Below are 16,730 nucleotides of genomic sequence, written 5' to 3' on the forward strand. Positions count from 1 at the left end.
AGCTGGCAGATAGCCAACCTATAGTGGCGCAAGATCCTTTGCACCAAAGGAGGGAAGGGAAAAGACAAACCCTGGGTAAAAGGGTACTCATACAGGCATACCCAACCGGGATTATGGGCATCCGGCGCCTCCCCAGGCTGAGGAATGTGAATCACGACCTCCTGCCCAAGGCCAAACCTCTCTCTTACCTCCTCGAGGGGGGTGTCAGCAAAGCTGGAATCACACATAGTGGTCTGCGAGAATCCCAGAGGATTGGAAGGGAGAGAGAGCAGCAGCAGATGGACTCCCACGGGGAGAAAGAGGAGGAACGGTACGGCGGATGGACTTTTTGACCATGATTGCGGAGTTGGAGGCAAAAAAATTTTAAGAGAGATAATAAAAAGTGAGAAGTTACCTAGTGGATAGAGAAGATTTTATAGGAGTGGGAGAGGAAAATGGTTTTAAGGAAAGAGGTTAATAAAGACGGGAATAAGGGAAGTGTGGGGGGAGGGGTGTATTTATAACAAAAAAGAGGGAGTTAAGAGAGGGGGTTAGTAGAAGACAGTTAAAAGAGGAAGTTAGGTTGAGGATCAATCGAGGGAAAGGAGACGTGGGGGAGGTGGGGAGTTACTGAGAAGAACTGATTGATTGTACCTCTAACGGTCTGTCTCAGTGGATAAGTATGCAAGTGGGCTAACGTCACTCTATGACATCACCACTACATGGAATATCCAGGAGGGAAGCAACTCCCAGCATCCGTGGAGCAAGAACAGAACTTGGCAGTTGCTTGGGGGTAATTGTATGAGTAAAAATACCCTCTCATCTTTATCATGACATGGCAACTCGCTATTGGGAAAAGCAAAGGCACATGGATCAATGACAAGGCAGTAGGCTGCTAGACGCAAGGAAGAACAAGGGGGGATGAACCTGGACATTAAAGTAACACGAAAGCCACGGTTGAACTAAATAACAAACAACCAATAGGAGCGTTGAAATGGTCAGCAGGAACATTGCGGTTATCAACAGGAGCTTTGACAAAGTCAGCAACCACTTCCTATTTCGTAGGGAGTGGAGCATATGGTTGAGCATATGTAGGGAGCACGTGCAACCACCCAAAGAAAGGCTATAAAAGAGCAACAAACATCAGATTCAAGGCATTCTTCATTCATCATTCACTCCACTCGAAGAAATATCATTCACCAACCTCCAACACTAAATAATTAACACACGTAGGCTCATATACACCATTCGTATCATTTGTACTAGTCATTTGGAGTTTTTCTACTGTTCCTCCGGATTGTTCTAGCTAGGTTTATCCTCGAATACTATTATTACTAGTGGATCATTGGTGGGATACCGTTCCCCCCCGCAGTTTTCCCACATTTTGGGTTTTCTGCGTCACAATTTTGTTTGTGTCATTTGTCTCTCGTTCTTTTTCGTTTGCTTTTCTCTTATACTAATTGTTTTCTTTCGTTCTCGTTATGTTCTTACTGCTGATCTGCTTAAGTCCTTAATATTGTATTTTAATTGGAATAGCCACATTGACTCACAAATCTTTAGTCGGTATAATCTTACCAAAACATCAACCACCTCCGCAAGAAAAATAAAATAAAATATAGAGACAAATGTACTTACAGCGAAGGCAGTTTCAACTGAGATATCCAGCATCTCAGGCATAGGCTTGGTACTCAGTTTCTGGGTCGTGGCAGGAAGCAGGAACTGTTCCAGCTAAGGCCAGAGAGGAATACCAGCCTCACCACCATATCCACGACGGAAACGGAGGAGAGTCATAGAGTTGGGCAAAGGCGCCATGGGATGTACCGGGGCCAAGGGAGGTACAGACTTCACTTCTGGCTCAGGAGCATGAACAACTTTCTTCTTTGGGGCGGGTTGGGAGGAGGAGGAGGCAAGCTTCCTTTTCTTTAACTCCATTGCTAAGTCAGCACTGAAAGAGGCTTTGCCTAAGAAAAATGGTCATCACACCAGTCACACAGAGTAAAACAAATACAACAGACAGGAAGAACAACAGGAAAATATCTCACCAGACAACATCGAAGGTTCTGTCTCAGACTCCTTTTCTAGGTTAGAGAGTGTCTCCTCTTCTTCTTCTTCCCCTTGTTCCTCGGGAGGCTCCTGGTCCTCTTCCTCTTCTTCGTCTACCTTGAGCGGATAGGAGGAGGAACCTGTAGTCTGCGAAGCATGGAGGTCGGGGAAAGTTCTAGCTTGGGGAGGGAGGCTGAGGAGCCTAGTCACCACAGTAAGATCTTTGGTAGGAATTGGTTGCAACAAGTCTGCAAAAAAAAAAAAGCCAGTAAGAACAGTGAGATCAAAAGGAAGAACAAGAACATTGACAATAAAAGTTACCGTCAGCCGGAGCCCACTTATCGAAAAAATAATCGGGGGTAGGGGAGATTGTGTCAATTTTGACAAAGATGTAGCGCTTGAACCAGCCCTTATCCATCACTATCGGAGGAAGAATCACCCCCGAGCTCATCTTATTACAGGTTCTAAGGGTCACTTGGCCATGCCTGACGGATCTGTAGGTATAGAGCGCCGCCAGATCACCAAAAGTCAGACCCAAGTTGTAGTCCTCATCCAGAATTCACAGCGAGACCGGCACATGCCATGCATGCGGCTTAAGCTGACAAGTTGCCAGCTTATTGAAGGAAAGTACCCGCTGAACCAGAGAAGGAAGGGGGAATGAAAAACCCAAATGAGACGGGTACTCGTAGAGGCAAGTCCACTCAGGACAATAAAAGTCAGGGGCTTCACCAGGTTGAGGAAGATGAATTTCCACCTAATCGTCCAACCCAAATTTTTGCCTCACCTCAGAAAAATCAGAGTGAGCGTAGCAGGAATCGCACAAGAACAACTCAGAAAGAACCCCCGTGGATCCAAAGGAAGTAGAGGAAGAGGGAGGTGATGGTGAAGTGCGAGACAGAGGACGGTGAGTAGATTTTTTGGTCATAGTGAATGGAAAAAAGGAAGTAAGAAAAGAGAAAGAGGGAGAAAATACCTGATAGAAAGCGTTTTTTTGGAAAAGAGGAGTAAAGAGACAAGGGGGTTGGGGGTATTTATAAAGAGGGAAGTTGAAGGGAGAAAGTGTTGGAAGTTGATAGGGAAATCGTGGGGAAGTGGATAGGGGTAGTTGAGGAGATAGGTGGCGTGGTATTGATGGGACTCCTCTGACAGTCCAATTTTTTAGGGAAAGCAATTTCCATCATTGCATTCGAGCAAGTGGATGGCAATTACTTTGGGGGTATTTGTTTGGGTTATTTTTCACACAAAATCCACCCGATGACGTGGTAGCCAATAATTGGAGTAGACCAAGAATAACGGATCAATGACGTGGCCAAAAAATATCTTAAGCAAACCTCACACAAAGCCGCAGTCAAACACAAGCTAAACAAAACCCACAAGACTCGATCCAATAACAAATAGCACAAAAATAGGGAAGTTGAGCAGAAATAGGAAGTAGGTGCTAAGGAGGAGCGGTTCAAAGGAAACGGCTATAAATATAAAGCAAAGGCAAAGCAGCAAGGATATTCAATCATTCACTCACTCACTTATCAAATCTCCACTCCAGAAAATCATCATCATCACCATACAAGAGCATTAGTCATTATTTCCGTCATAATTATAACATTACATTGGCCCTCTTCAGTACCCCAGAAAGTCATAGTGCATACATTTGGCGGGGTACCGACTCTCCCCGCGGTTTTTCCTACATTTGGGTTTTCCGCGTCACCAATTTCTTGCGTCCTTTACTTTTTTTCATTCTTTATTTTGTTCCGTCAGTTTGCAAGTACAATCTCACTACCTTAAAATCGACCAACAATAGACCACTTTAACCCGCCTAAAACAAACTATTAGGTAATTTTTTACCAAAACAATCCCCTTGTTTCTCCTATCACCAATAGAGGTGTGCGCCGGTCCTAAACCGGACCGGACCGGACCTAAACCGGTTTAGACCGCTACCGGAAAGGCTGTTTTCTTGAAGACCGGAAACCGGACCTATTTTTTTCGGTCCATACCTGAACCGGACATGTTAATACCGGATCGGTCCTGGTTTAGCCCTTTTAGAGCGGTTTGAGAATATGATATATATACACTTCTTGAATAAAAGTTTTAAAACTATTTTTCATTATAACCTGTACTCAACCTGCTCCCCATATGATCAGAAATATCATATAGATCGACACAGGCCACCCTGGAAATAAGTGAAAATTTACACACAACCCAAACACGTCAGTTTCAATAATTAAACATAAGACATAACATGACAAGTAAATATGCAACATGCTAATGATATGAATGAAACACGATTATACAATCACCATATCGGTACCAGGACACGCCCAGACGTACCCATAACCACCGGTGCAAGGGACACGCCTACGAAACCACACCTCACAAATAGGTACTAGGACACGCCCAGACGTACCGGGTCGGGAAGCCAACCGGATCCCCTACCAAACGTCGTGCCTCAAAATAATCTTCCTCTTATTTTTTCATTCTATAACTAATTTTTTGACACCTCAAATTTTCTTTTATTTACCTTTTTTTTTTCATTATTATCATACTCTACCTTATATCTTCTCTAACTTTTTACCACAATAGAGAGGAACAAAGAGGATTCTCTTAAAATGTTATTGTTAGAGCACCCATAATAGAGAGGATATTATCTTCCTCTTATTTTTTCATTTTACCACTAATTTTCTAACACCTCAATTTCTCTTTTATTTACCTTTTTTTCATTATTATCATACTCTTCCTTATATTTTCTCTAACTTTGTACCACAATAGAGAGGAATGAAGAGGATCCTCTTAAATTGTTATTCTTACTTTAAATAATCTTTATAATTAATAAATAAATAAATTATTAGACAAATAACAAATTATGGTTGGTTAGTGGGCACTAGTGCCAATGTTTACTTTCCTTTAAAAGTAGAGGAAGTACTCATCTTCCTCTTACTAAGAAGACATGTTAGGTATGCCTCACAATAGAGATGATTTACTCTTAAAATAAAGAGGATGTTAAGAGGAGGCCTCATCCTCTCTATTTTGGGTGCTCTTACTTTAAATAATCTTCATAATTAATAAATAAATAAATAGTTGGACAAATAAAAAATCATGGTTGGTTAGTGGGCGGTCATCATGTTCTTCCAAAGTTCATAATTCTTACCATCAAAGACGGGACACTTTGGATACTTGGAATCCATTTCACACGTATAAGGCGGCGGAAAAATACTCAAGAGGGGAGGGGGGTGAATTGAGTATAAGTAAATATGCCCACTTTTTCGATTATATCCGTATGAAGCTAGCGTGTATGTAGTAATCAATATGACTTTATTGATTAAATTTAGCTAACTCGATTGTACATGAAATAAAAATGAACAAAACGAAATGAAACAAAGATATGCAAAGGACACACGGATTTTTGAAGTGGTTCAGCTTCAGACGTTGAAGCCTACGTCAATTATTCTCGATTAATTGATTCCAAGCAACAAGGAATGATAATGGAGGTTTTTGTTGGGTTTTTGATGAAGTAAAAAGTTTAAGATATGAATAGAAATGAAGATAAGATAGGGTAAAAGTAGGATTCTCGCGAAATCTTCAGCCCAGAAAGGCACTCGGTCAAGTTCTCTGACACTCGGTCGAGTGTCCTACTCCACTCAGTCGAGTGACTCATTTTCTAGAAATTTTCAGACTCTATAAATGAGCCCACTCAGTCGAGTGACCTGGACCACTCGGCCGAGTGTGGAGTACCCGGCTTCGTGCATGCTCGCACTCGGTTGAGTGCTTCACTATGGCTAGCAATTTCCAGCTTAGAGTGAGGTGTATCGTTCCTGCAACAAAGAGTAAGGTTCGGGCGTCCACCCGCTATCGGTGACTCATCCCGACTTATTCAACACGTCATCGTACCTATCACTCCCAATATACTACCTTTACACAAGCGACTATCACACTAGCAACTATTACTAATCATGCTCTTCACGATAAAACCATCGACTTCCATACTCCTCTACGGTATGAACATGCCAAACAACGAGACTAGTGTCCCTCACACGACAATATGTAATAACTACTCGCAAACATGTTAAATATATACATCCTTTCATTCAATTTCATAACCCACCATGTACCATACAAATGACCGTATTATGCAAGAATTTCACCAACTCATAGCAACACACACACAAAAAACTTCGCAGCGTTCACCGATATTTATAACCACCCACGTAGTGACAAATCAAAACAACATGAACTAGTTTGTATATGAAAGCACCTACTCATCCAAAACTGACCTCTTATTGTACTCTTGTCGAGTTCATTTTATTAGACACACCTAGGTTCATTTTATTTCATTAGTTTAGGTTCCAAAATCGTCGCTCTGATACCACTTTGTAACACCCCCTTCTTACCCGGCCAAGGTAATGGGAGGATGTTAGCATCTCGGTTTCCCGAGGCGGTGAATAGAAGTTACAATTAAGAAACATTTAACATAAATAAAGTATTTAATGAATTACATAACCATGAATGAATAATAAAGAATACAAGTCATACTACTATGACTCTTTAAAGAAGACTATGCCAACTATCTCATGTCGACTCGACTCCAAGTCTGAAGCTCGTCTCGACTCCTGTGTAACACCAAATCAACTTGTACTCAACCTGCTCCCCATATGATCGGAAATATGATATGGATCAACAGAGGCCACCCCAGAAATAGGTGACGATTTATACACAACCCAAACACATCAGTTTTAATAAATAATGTTAGAACGCGATGCAATATGAAAGTATGCAATATGGTAAAGAAATGCATGACCCATGAATATAAAACACCACATCGGTATCGGGACACGCCCAGCCGTATCCCCAACCACACTGGTTCCAGAGACATGGCCATGACACCGAACCTCACAAATACGTACTCGGGACACGCATGTTGTACCTATTGCGGAAGCCAACCGGACCCCCTCCTAGGCGCTGTGCCTCAACTAAACGAGTCCCTCCAAACTCAAGTCATTAATGTGCACATCCCTCTTGGAGTGGTGATACGTGCATTTTATATAGTCCTTTTTGGCCTCTTATGCACGTATTTCCAGTTAATTCTCGTAGTTTTGTATTGCAAAATGCCCCAAATAGGCTACTTTGGTTTGGTATGCCTTAATTGAAGGAACGGACCCAAAAGTTGTGGAATCATGCCTTTTCCAATCCCTTTTTGCATGCATTTATGGAGATGGAAGATTTGGAGCGGAAGTACTATGCCTCGGGAAGCGTGAGGGAGTCTCAGAAGCTAACCAATGGAGAAAACGAGATGTTTCAGTGGCTGTGCACTCGATCGAAGTTTTTTCTGTTCAATCGAGTGGGTTTGGTGGTCACAAGTACTCGATGGAAGGATGCTGTTTTGAAGGTTCTCGATCAAGTTCATCAACTTTTCGATCGAGAGGATTGCTGGAATAGTGTTCGATAGAGGAGCTTCATTTCACTCGATCGAGCACTTTGCTATTTACGCGATATTTCTATTTCGCGAGAACATAATTAGTAACTTAGTTTTGTTTAATAAATATTTTCCCTATATAAGGGAAGACGTAAGTTGGTTAAAACATCTCTTTTAATCTCTTAATCTATCTTTTGCCCTCTTAATTACTCTCTTAAGCAGACACTTTTCTTTCCTCACTTGTTCGGACGTTGCTCTTGTTCATTAATTGCCGGATCTAAAACCTTGTAATCATTCTTTCTCTCTTATTCAATTTAATCTTCTTTGCATCTTTAATCCTTGTTCTTAATTACTGTTTTAATTACTGTTATTGTTAGTTTATGTTAATTCATCTTCATCATCGTTATATCATGTCTTTGCTTAATTCTTCAACCATTGTTGTTTGTTTCGTCCTAAACTTGAGTAGCTAAATTCTCTATGTAAGGATCAGGGGAGCCATGGTAGTGAATAAATGATGTTGTAAATGGATTAGGAAGTTTGCATGTGAGAACTGTTTTATTACAATTTAATTTTAATCGTTTAGTTGAGTGGACGCTTCTAAACTAGTTAATTTGGTTAAATTCAGACCTAGATTGAGAGATTGGATTGAACAGACCTGTTATGAACAGTAGACTACACTAATGATGGCGAGAGTTCAGTTAGCTGTATTTTAGGGCAGAAAGTGGACCGAGAGGACCTTTCCCTTACCCTTCTCACATTAGACCGACTAAGCTATTTATGACAGAATTGACTAATTACCATGGTGAACCGACATCCTAGAATTTCTCTCCTTATTTGATCACATTCTTTATTTCTTCTTATTACCTTTATTGCTCTTTTCTCTCTGCCTTAATCTTAATTAGTAGTTAGAAAACAAAATTAAACACCCAATTGTTACCGTGACAGACTAGATTAGCAGGTAGATATAATAGCCTCCCTGTGGAGTACGATACCCGAATTACCTCTACTATATTTTAGTTGAGCCGGTTGGTTTATTTTTCATAGGGTTACGACAGTTGTGTCAAATTTTGGCGTCGTTGCCAGGGAGGCAATTGGCCTATTTACTTGTTTATTTTTAGTTTGTCTCAGTCTCAAGGGATTTTCAATTCCTTGAGACAGTTCTTATTTATTTTCTCTAGTTTTGTTTATGCCCAGGTCAAACAGGTCAGAATTAGTACCAGTTGATCTTGAGCCGGAGTGGACTTTTCGACACAAACGAAATCTGTTGAGAAAGAATCGTCAAGAGGCAGTCCTGAGCGCTCTTGAACCTGAACTTGATCACTTTACATTTGCAGAGGACCAGTCTTTAAAGGATGATATTTCTATTTCTGCAACAGTTACTGAATCGATAAAGATGCCTAATATCGCGAGTCACTCTGAGCCTACAACTAAGTCTATTCCAAAAAGTTTTAATATTGCAACAGAAGATGGGAATACATTTGATATTCGGCCATCTTATATTAATCTAGTTGAGAGAAATATGTATCATGGAGTAGCTGGTGAGGATCCGCGAAAGCACATGGAGGTCTTTACTGATTACTGTTCTACCATTCCTGCTACTAAGGGAGTGACGCAAGATAAGATTAAGGAAGTCCTTTTTCCTTTCTCTCTGACCGATGGAGCCTGCTAGGCCCAAAATCTGGATATGGGCTGGTCTGGGGCAGCAGGTCTGGAGGCAGTGTGGGACGCAGGACATCAGGAAGCGAGGGTGACAGTATTAGCGAGCAGCGCAGAATAATGTGGCTTTGATCCGCATGGAAGAAGAATATGAGAGTCCTACCACTTACCATATCCAGGGAAGGAAAGTCCTATTCGGTGTCAAATTAGGAATAACTTGGAAAGAAAGCAAGAAACCCTAGCTAGCCGAGCTCTCCCTATATAAAGAGCCTCAACGCAAAGAAGAAGGGGGATAAGAAAATACAAGAAATATACCCTAGCATTCATAGCGAACGCACGAACTGTATTTCCTCCCGAATTATAGTGAAAATATTGGTGGGATTCCGTCTCCCCCCACGGTTGTTTCCCACATCGGGTTTTCCGCGTCACCAAAATTGCTTGTGTTCTTTACTTACATCGCACATTCAGATTAGCATACAACAAACAATCAAATCACAATTCAGACCTAACGTTAAGACAACTTTAACCCTAAATTGGTAGAAATTTACTAAAACAGTTTGGCGCCCACCGTGGGGCATAGTGGTCGTCTTCGTTAGTCAGTCTACACAGCAAGCATAACATGTCCGGACACCAGGAAACCAACGCAGGTAGCACCAGTGGTACCCCAGCAACTCGGGTACCGCCCCCCTCGGCAGCAACACAGGTACCATCTCCCTCGGCAACAGCAGCACGCACAACCTCGATTCAGACCACCACTGCTGCCCAAATACCAGCAGTTAAGCAAAGCCAAAGTTCCCAGGTAGCAGCAAGCCCATCTTCGGAGAGAATACAGACTAGAGATTCAGGAGTCGTCCAGGGACGACAAGGAGTCACACAGCCTGAAAGGGGAGCACAATCTAGGCAACATGCTCAGGCTCCTCCGAGTCCCACCAGCATCATGATAAGCGGATTGGACACATTAGCAAGGACAATCCGGACAATGCAGAACGAGAATAGAAACATGAGATCCCAGATGAAGGAGGACAACAATATCCTCCAAGCACAGATGAACGAGTTAATTAGCCATGCCGCTAATTCGGCCCCTTGGATGCAGGAAGACAGATCCGGGAGGCCACCAGGAGAAAGTGGAGATCGGAGGCAGACGCGAGTGTTGCCATGCGATGTGGCACTTAGGCTAGACATGGACAGAACACCACAATCAAGAGGAGGCTTGATCCCAACAGGACTGGGGGCATTGACACCATATGAGGAAACAGCCCATCAAGAACCAACACCCGCGTTAGATGTAGAGGGACGCCAGCGGAGCAGAGCAGCAGCTGCGGTCCCGATGATTAGGGCCCCCGTCACAAATCAAGCTGAGTATACCTGGGAGAGCGGCCCGACTGCAGCAGCATCGCAGATGCGCCAACCAGCAGTCTTTGGACAGCAGAACTTCATACGAGGAGCCGAACATCAGTTACAAGGGCATCTCCAACCCGCCGGAAGAGAGACATACATAGAACAGCAATACCAGGACCTGCGAAGTCTCCTCCGGAGGGTCCCAGGAATGTCGCTGCCTATGGAGATGGTTGCGCTAGAAAGCTAGGCTGACTCGCCGTTTACTGACGACATAGCTACGGTGGCCTTACCAAAAGGATTCAGCATCCCTACAATGACCCTCTTCGATTGAACGACAGACCCCTGCGATCACATTAGCCAATTCAAGCAGAAAATGATGGTTACCACTGCCACAGAAGCCTCAAAAGAGGCATGTATGTGTAAAGTATTTGGTTCGACCCTAACCGGAGCAGCACTACAATGGTTCGTCGGCTTGCTAACGGACCATATCTTCATTCGCCGGTCCGGTCAACGCATTCAATCAACGGTTCTCCGGAAGGAGAACACCAAAGCACAAGTGATCTCAGATAGGATTGTTCAGGAAATAGGTGAATCAATCAAAGATTATGTCACCAGGTTCAATGCAGAGAAAGTCTCAATACGAGGCTGCGATATGTCCACTGCCATCAACGCCTTCAGGCAGGGCTTGGACAAGGAGTCAAACCACTACAAAGAATTAACGATGTACCCTTGTGAGAGATTCGAAGAAGTCCAGCAGAGAGCTACAGCAGCATTAAGATTTGAAGAAGATATACAAGCAAGAAAGGGAATAACAAACCTCGACAAACCTGGCAGGAAGATCCTTACAGAAAAGAAAGATGAGCGAGCTAAGCCATACAGCAGACCTAATATCAGCAGAATAGCAGAAAAAACCCAGCAAGTTGACGACTCCCAGCATCCTCCTAAGCTATCTGAGTACGGATTCAACACGGGAATGGAAGGATTGCTGAAAGCGCTACGAGGCCTATGTTATCAGGTTAGGTGGCCAAAGCCTCCCACTCAGGATCGACCCAACGACAACAAGGACAGCAGGAAGAGACGTGAATGGCATCAGGATATAGGTCACATGACAGAAGACTGCTACAGGTTGTGAAAGGAGGTAAAGTTCCAGGTACGGAGGGGAAATTTGGACCACCTGTTATCACGTGGGGGCAAGCAGGATAGGAGAGAAGCAGCAAATCAAGTGATTCCTTTGCTCCACCCTTATGCACAAAGATTATTAACGTGATAACAGGCGGGTCCGAGCTATCAGGTTTAACATATTCCGCCGCTAAGAGGAAAGCCACCGGAAGCAAAGGTAATCATCCACAAACTTCATACAGAGTAAGCCAGAGTATTTTACCCCCATTAACCTTCGACGAAATCGACATATAAAACGGCGCAGAGCAGCACGACGATGCCCTGACTATAACGTTGTCCATTGGCAATTGCACCGTACGAAAAGCATTAGTGGATACAGGGAGTTCTGTGAACCTCATCATGCTTGAAACCCTCAAAACCATGGGTTTTGATAAAGAGAACCTGATAAAGAAATCTGTGCCCCCTGGTGGAATTCAAGTGGTGAGATCTAGCGTTCAGAGGGTTTGATAACCATCCCAACATATATTGAAGGAGTTAATAAACTAGTGAGATACCTAGTCATTGAGGGTCCAACCACCTACAACGTGATACTAGGAAGACCATCGCTGCATCAGATGAAGGCGGTGCCCTCAACATATAATCAGTGTCTCAAGTTCCCAACACCGTGGGGGATGGTCACAGTAAAAGGAGATCGAGAGGAATCCAGAAACTGCTACGCTCAAGCCCTCAAGACTACAACAAAGCTCCCCTCATAGCAATTACAGGACCGGGGCACCTCGACAGAATACAAGGAGCCTCCCTCGGAGGAACTGGACCAGATACACCTGGACGAGGAACATCCGGATAGGACATTATTGATTGGGGCAACTTGCAGTGAAGAACTGCGCAGCCAGCTGACTCAATTTCTGAAAACCAACATGGACTGCTTCGCTTGGTCCCACAACTATATGGTAGGTATAGACCCATCTGTTATTTCACATAAGCTAAGTGTGAACCCAGGCTACACCCAAGTCCAGCAGAAGAGAAGAAAATTCACGGCAGAACGAAACGAAGTCATTAACAAAGAAGTAGACAGTCTCTTGGTAGCGGGAAAATTAGAGAAGTTAGCTACCCTGAATGGCTTTCTAATGTGGTAGTTGTGCCCAAGAAGAACGGCAAATGGAGGGTGTGTGTAGACTTCACAGATTTAAACAAAGCTTGTCCCAAGGACCTCTTTCCATTGCCACATATCGATGCAATGGTGGACGCTACTGCGGGACACGAGGTACTCACTTTCCTCGACGCCTGGAGCGGTTATAATCAGATCAAGATGCATCCACAAGATCAAGAGAAAACGGCATTTATGTCAGAAAGAGGCATATATTGTTACAAGGTCATGCCCTTTGGCCTAAAGAACGCTGGGTCCACTTACCAACGGTTGGTAAATAAGATGTTCAAGCAGCAAATAGGAAAGACCATGGAAGTATACATAGATGACATGGTGGTAAAGTCCAAAAAAGCAGAAATGCACATGGAGCAATTGGCAGACACCTTCCAGACATTAAGGGAGTTTAAAATAAAACTTAATCCGTCCAAGTGTTCGTTTGGAGTATCCTCGGGAAAATTCCTAGGGTATATGGTGACCCAGAGAGGAATTGAAGCAAGCAAGGAACAAATAAAAGCAATACTCCAGCTGGAGTCACCACAGAAACCAAAAGATGTGCAAAGGCTGGCAGGGAAGGTGGCGGCATTAAACAGGTTCATATCAAGGGCTTCAGATAGGTGCAAGCTGTTCTATGATATATTGAGGAAAAGTCAGAAATTCAAATGGACCGAGAAACATGAAAAGGCATTTGCAGAACTCAAAAGCTACCTAAGCACGCCATCGTTACTCGCAAAGCCGGAGCAAAGGGAGCCACTATTCCTATACCTCTCAATCACGGAAGCAACTATAAGTGCGGTCTTGGTCAAACAACAAGAAGGAGTGCAGCATCCCATATATTACATTAGCAAGTCTCTGCTTCCTGCAGAGACCTAGTACACTTCCTTTGAAAAACTAGCATTGGCTTTGGTTATTGCTTCCTATAAACTGCGGCCGTACTTTGAATCTCACACCATCCACGTAATAACCAACTACCCGCTAAAGACTATTATGAGGAAGCCTGAACTTTCGGGTAGAATGACTAAATGGTCAGTACATCTTAGTGGGTATGACTTACAATTCGAACCCAGAACAACGATAAAATCCCAGGCCCTAGCAGATTTCGTCTCTGACTTCTGCCCTGCTACCCGTGGGGAGGCTGAAGAAGGAATGCTGACAATAATGGGGAGTCAGGATAGCGAGATATGGACCATATATATTGACGGAGCCTCAAATGCAAGGGGAACCAGTGTGGGTTTGGTCCTTCGATCACCTAACGGTGATCTGATAGTACAAGCTATTAGGTGTCAGTTCAAGGAAACCAACAAAGAAGCCGAGTATGAAGCCCTTATACTTGGGATGCAGATGGCATCATGGCTTAAGGTAAGGAACCTGAGGGTGTATAGTGACTCCTTACTTGTGGTAAATCATGTAAACAACGAAGTTGTGGCACGTGATTCAAAAATAATAGCCTACTTGAAGATAGCCACAGAGCAAAAGTCAAAGTTTAGAACGTTCAAGATAATTCAGGTGCCACGAGATCAGAACGTGGAAGCAGACACCCTGACAATATTAGGGGCCACCTTCCAGCCCACAGAGCTGCCAAATATACCTATCACCCATGTATTGACTCCAGCCATCTAGAAGGAGCCAGATCAGAATCCAGTGAAAGAAGAAGTACACACGTAGTGTACGCAGGGAGCCAGGACTCTGGTTTCCACAATAGGACAGCAGGATCCAGATTGGAGAGTACCGTACGTAAATTGGCTAAGGGATGGGACACTCCCTGGGGATAGAAAGGAAGCACAAAGTTTCAGAATAAAAGCATCCAGGTATATCTTGATTGATAACATTCACTTTAGAAAATCATTGGTAGGACCATGCCTCAGGTGCTTAAATAAAGAGGAAGCAGAAACAGTACTACAGGATGTGCACGGCGGAGAATGCGGGAACCATGCTGGAGGACGAAGCATGTCTAACAAAATCTTAAGACAAGGGTATTTCTGGCCCACCATACGCGCAGATGCCGTAAACCATGCCAAATGCTGTGAGTCATGTCAAAAAGCGGCTCCAGCAATCCACCAGCCAGTAGAACCAATTCATCCGATTATCTCTCCATGGCCATTCATGATGTGGGGCATGGACATAGTAGGTAAGCTGCCCAGGGCTCTAGGAAACAGAGTGTATATGCTAGTTATGACTGATTACTTCTCAAAGTGGATTGAACCAGAGGCAATGATAAAGGTAAAATAACGGCAGGTGATCTCTTTTATCAAGCGCAACATCATAAGCATATTTGGGATGCCATCTGAAATCATATGCGATAATAGATCCCAGTTCATATCAGATAACACCGAGGGCTTCTGTGCATGATGGAACATAACACTAAAAAAGTCAGCCCCCAGATATCCGCAAACCAACAGCCATGCCGAGTCCAGCAACAAAATCAATATGGAGAACCTCAGAAAACGGCTGGAAGAGTTGGGGGGAAAATGGGCAGATGAACTACCATTAGTACTCTGGTCAGACAGAACAACACCGAAAATGGCAACATGCCAAACTCCGTTTAGCCTCGTATACGGAGCAGAGACAGTGATACCCTCAGAAGTTTTGGTGCCCACGCACAGATACGGCTGTCAGACAGCAGAGTAGAACAAAGTCGAAATGGCTAGGAGCCTGGATACAGTTGATGAGCTGCGAGAAAGCGCCTACATACGTATGGCGTCGTATAAACAATCTGTAGCAAGGACATATAACAAGAATGTCAAGATCAGGACCCTTGAAGTGGGGGACCTCGTACTCAGAAGGGTATTCGAAAATACCAAGATCCACAAAGCAGGCGAGTTTGCCTACAAATGGGAAGGACCATATCAGGTCGAAAGCATTGTCATGAATGGGGCATACAGGTTAATGACCATGCACGGTCAAATCCTAGATAAAACCTGGAACATTCGTCACTTGAAACGGTACTTTGTCTGACAAAGTGCCAAAACTTTAGTGTACAAAGGACGTTTCGAAAGTCCGTGAAGCAAAAAAAAACAAAAAACGAAAAAAGGGGGGGGGGGGGGGGTTAGTATATGCTTTAGGTATTGGTGTGTTTCAAAAAAAAATTTCTTTTCTTTTCCCTAGTTTTTCTTTTTTTCAAATATAGTCATTTTTAAGCCAAGTAGTCCAGGCTGTGGCTTCCTGGATCCAGGTGTTGCCCTGAAACACCATGAGATAGCACCAGGTAATTTGCTCTACTTTGGAATTTATCATGCTTCTACGAAGAAAGGCTTTGGTACTAATGTTGGTTACTTGCCAGATAAGGGACACTTTGAGGGTCCAGCCCCTGCCATATGAGGCTGCGAAGATGTTTATCTTAAGTCAAGCCACATGGGGAGCATACGCCGAGGTAGCGCGCAGGGTACGGCATACTAAGACCACCCATACCTTAACGTTAATCTCAGTAATTCCATAGCTATGACGTAGAGCAAAAGGTGCACGCACGGAATTTTAAACGTCTGGAACCACTAGGAACGCAACATTCCTTGTTAGTCAGAAACAGTCAATGAAGGTATGCACTAATCAGCTAATCCTAGTGATAAGATATTGTACGTCACGGGTAAAATATGTTATCTAAAACTTGTCACCAGGAATAAGAGCTGTGCACCTGGAACCAGGTCAGCTTCCTGGATATACTTATGTGGAATCACAACTCTAGAAATCAATGGCAAAAAACGCAAGTATAACAAAAGCAGGGCCTAAAACTTGGGCCCAGAACCACTTTAAGTTAAGGCACCTGCTACCTGTAGCAGGCACCATCAGAGTTTAAAGCCTGCATACCAGCAGGCACAAAACGAGCCAAAATAAAAATAAAACGAAAAAGATTTTTTTACAAACTTGCACCACACAGGGCCAAGTCCCCGGACAGCTTAAAATTTAAGAGAGGTCAATCCGCTCAACAACTGCATCCTGGCCAGTGCTCTGCTCCCCGTACTCCATCTGCTTCTCTGTTGCAGGTACTTGAACAGCCTCGGGAGTTTCAGCAGCACCTTCACCAGTCTGCTCCGCCAGGATCTCCTCTACAGT

At 43.6% G+C, this 16,730-nt stretch overlaps 2 protein-coding genes across 2 annotated transcripts; both read left to right on the plus strand.

The window, feature by feature from the left end:
• The first annotated feature begins 10,793 nt into the window (after positions 1 to 10,793).
• Positions 10,794 to 11,552, plus strand: LOC141631479 (uncharacterized). Its single transcript, XM_074444144.1, has one exon. The coding sequence runs from the start codon at positions 10,794 to 10,796 to the stop codon at positions 11,550 to 11,552; it is 759 nt and encodes a 252-aa protein (XP_074300245.1).
• A 2,118-nt stretch (positions 11,553 to 13,670) lies between these two features.
• LOC141631481 (uncharacterized) lies at positions 13,671 to 14,303 on the plus strand. The gene has a single exon (XM_074444145.1). The coding sequence runs from the start codon at positions 13,671 to 13,673 to the stop codon at positions 14,301 to 14,303; it is 633 nt and encodes a 210-aa protein (XP_074300246.1).
• Positions 14,304 to 16,730: the final 2,427 nt, after the last annotated feature.

This window comes from Silene latifolia, chromosome Y, assembly GCF_048544455.1.
Source record: "Silene latifolia isolate original U9 population chromosome Y, ASM4854445v1, whole genome shotgun sequence".
Taxonomy (NCBI): domain Eukaryota; kingdom Viridiplantae; phylum Streptophyta; class Magnoliopsida; order Caryophyllales; family Caryophyllaceae; genus Silene; species Silene latifolia.

Bases quoted from the DNA above. Each gene is read 5' to 3' on its own strand.
- LOC141631479 (XM_074444144.1), top strand. From the start codon at position 10,794: ATGATGGTTACCACTGCCACAGAAGCCTCAAAAGAGGCATGTATGTGT.
- LOC141631481 (XM_074444145.1), top strand. From the start codon at position 13,671: ATGAGGAAGCCTGAACTTTCGGGTAGAATGACTAAATGGTCAGTACAT.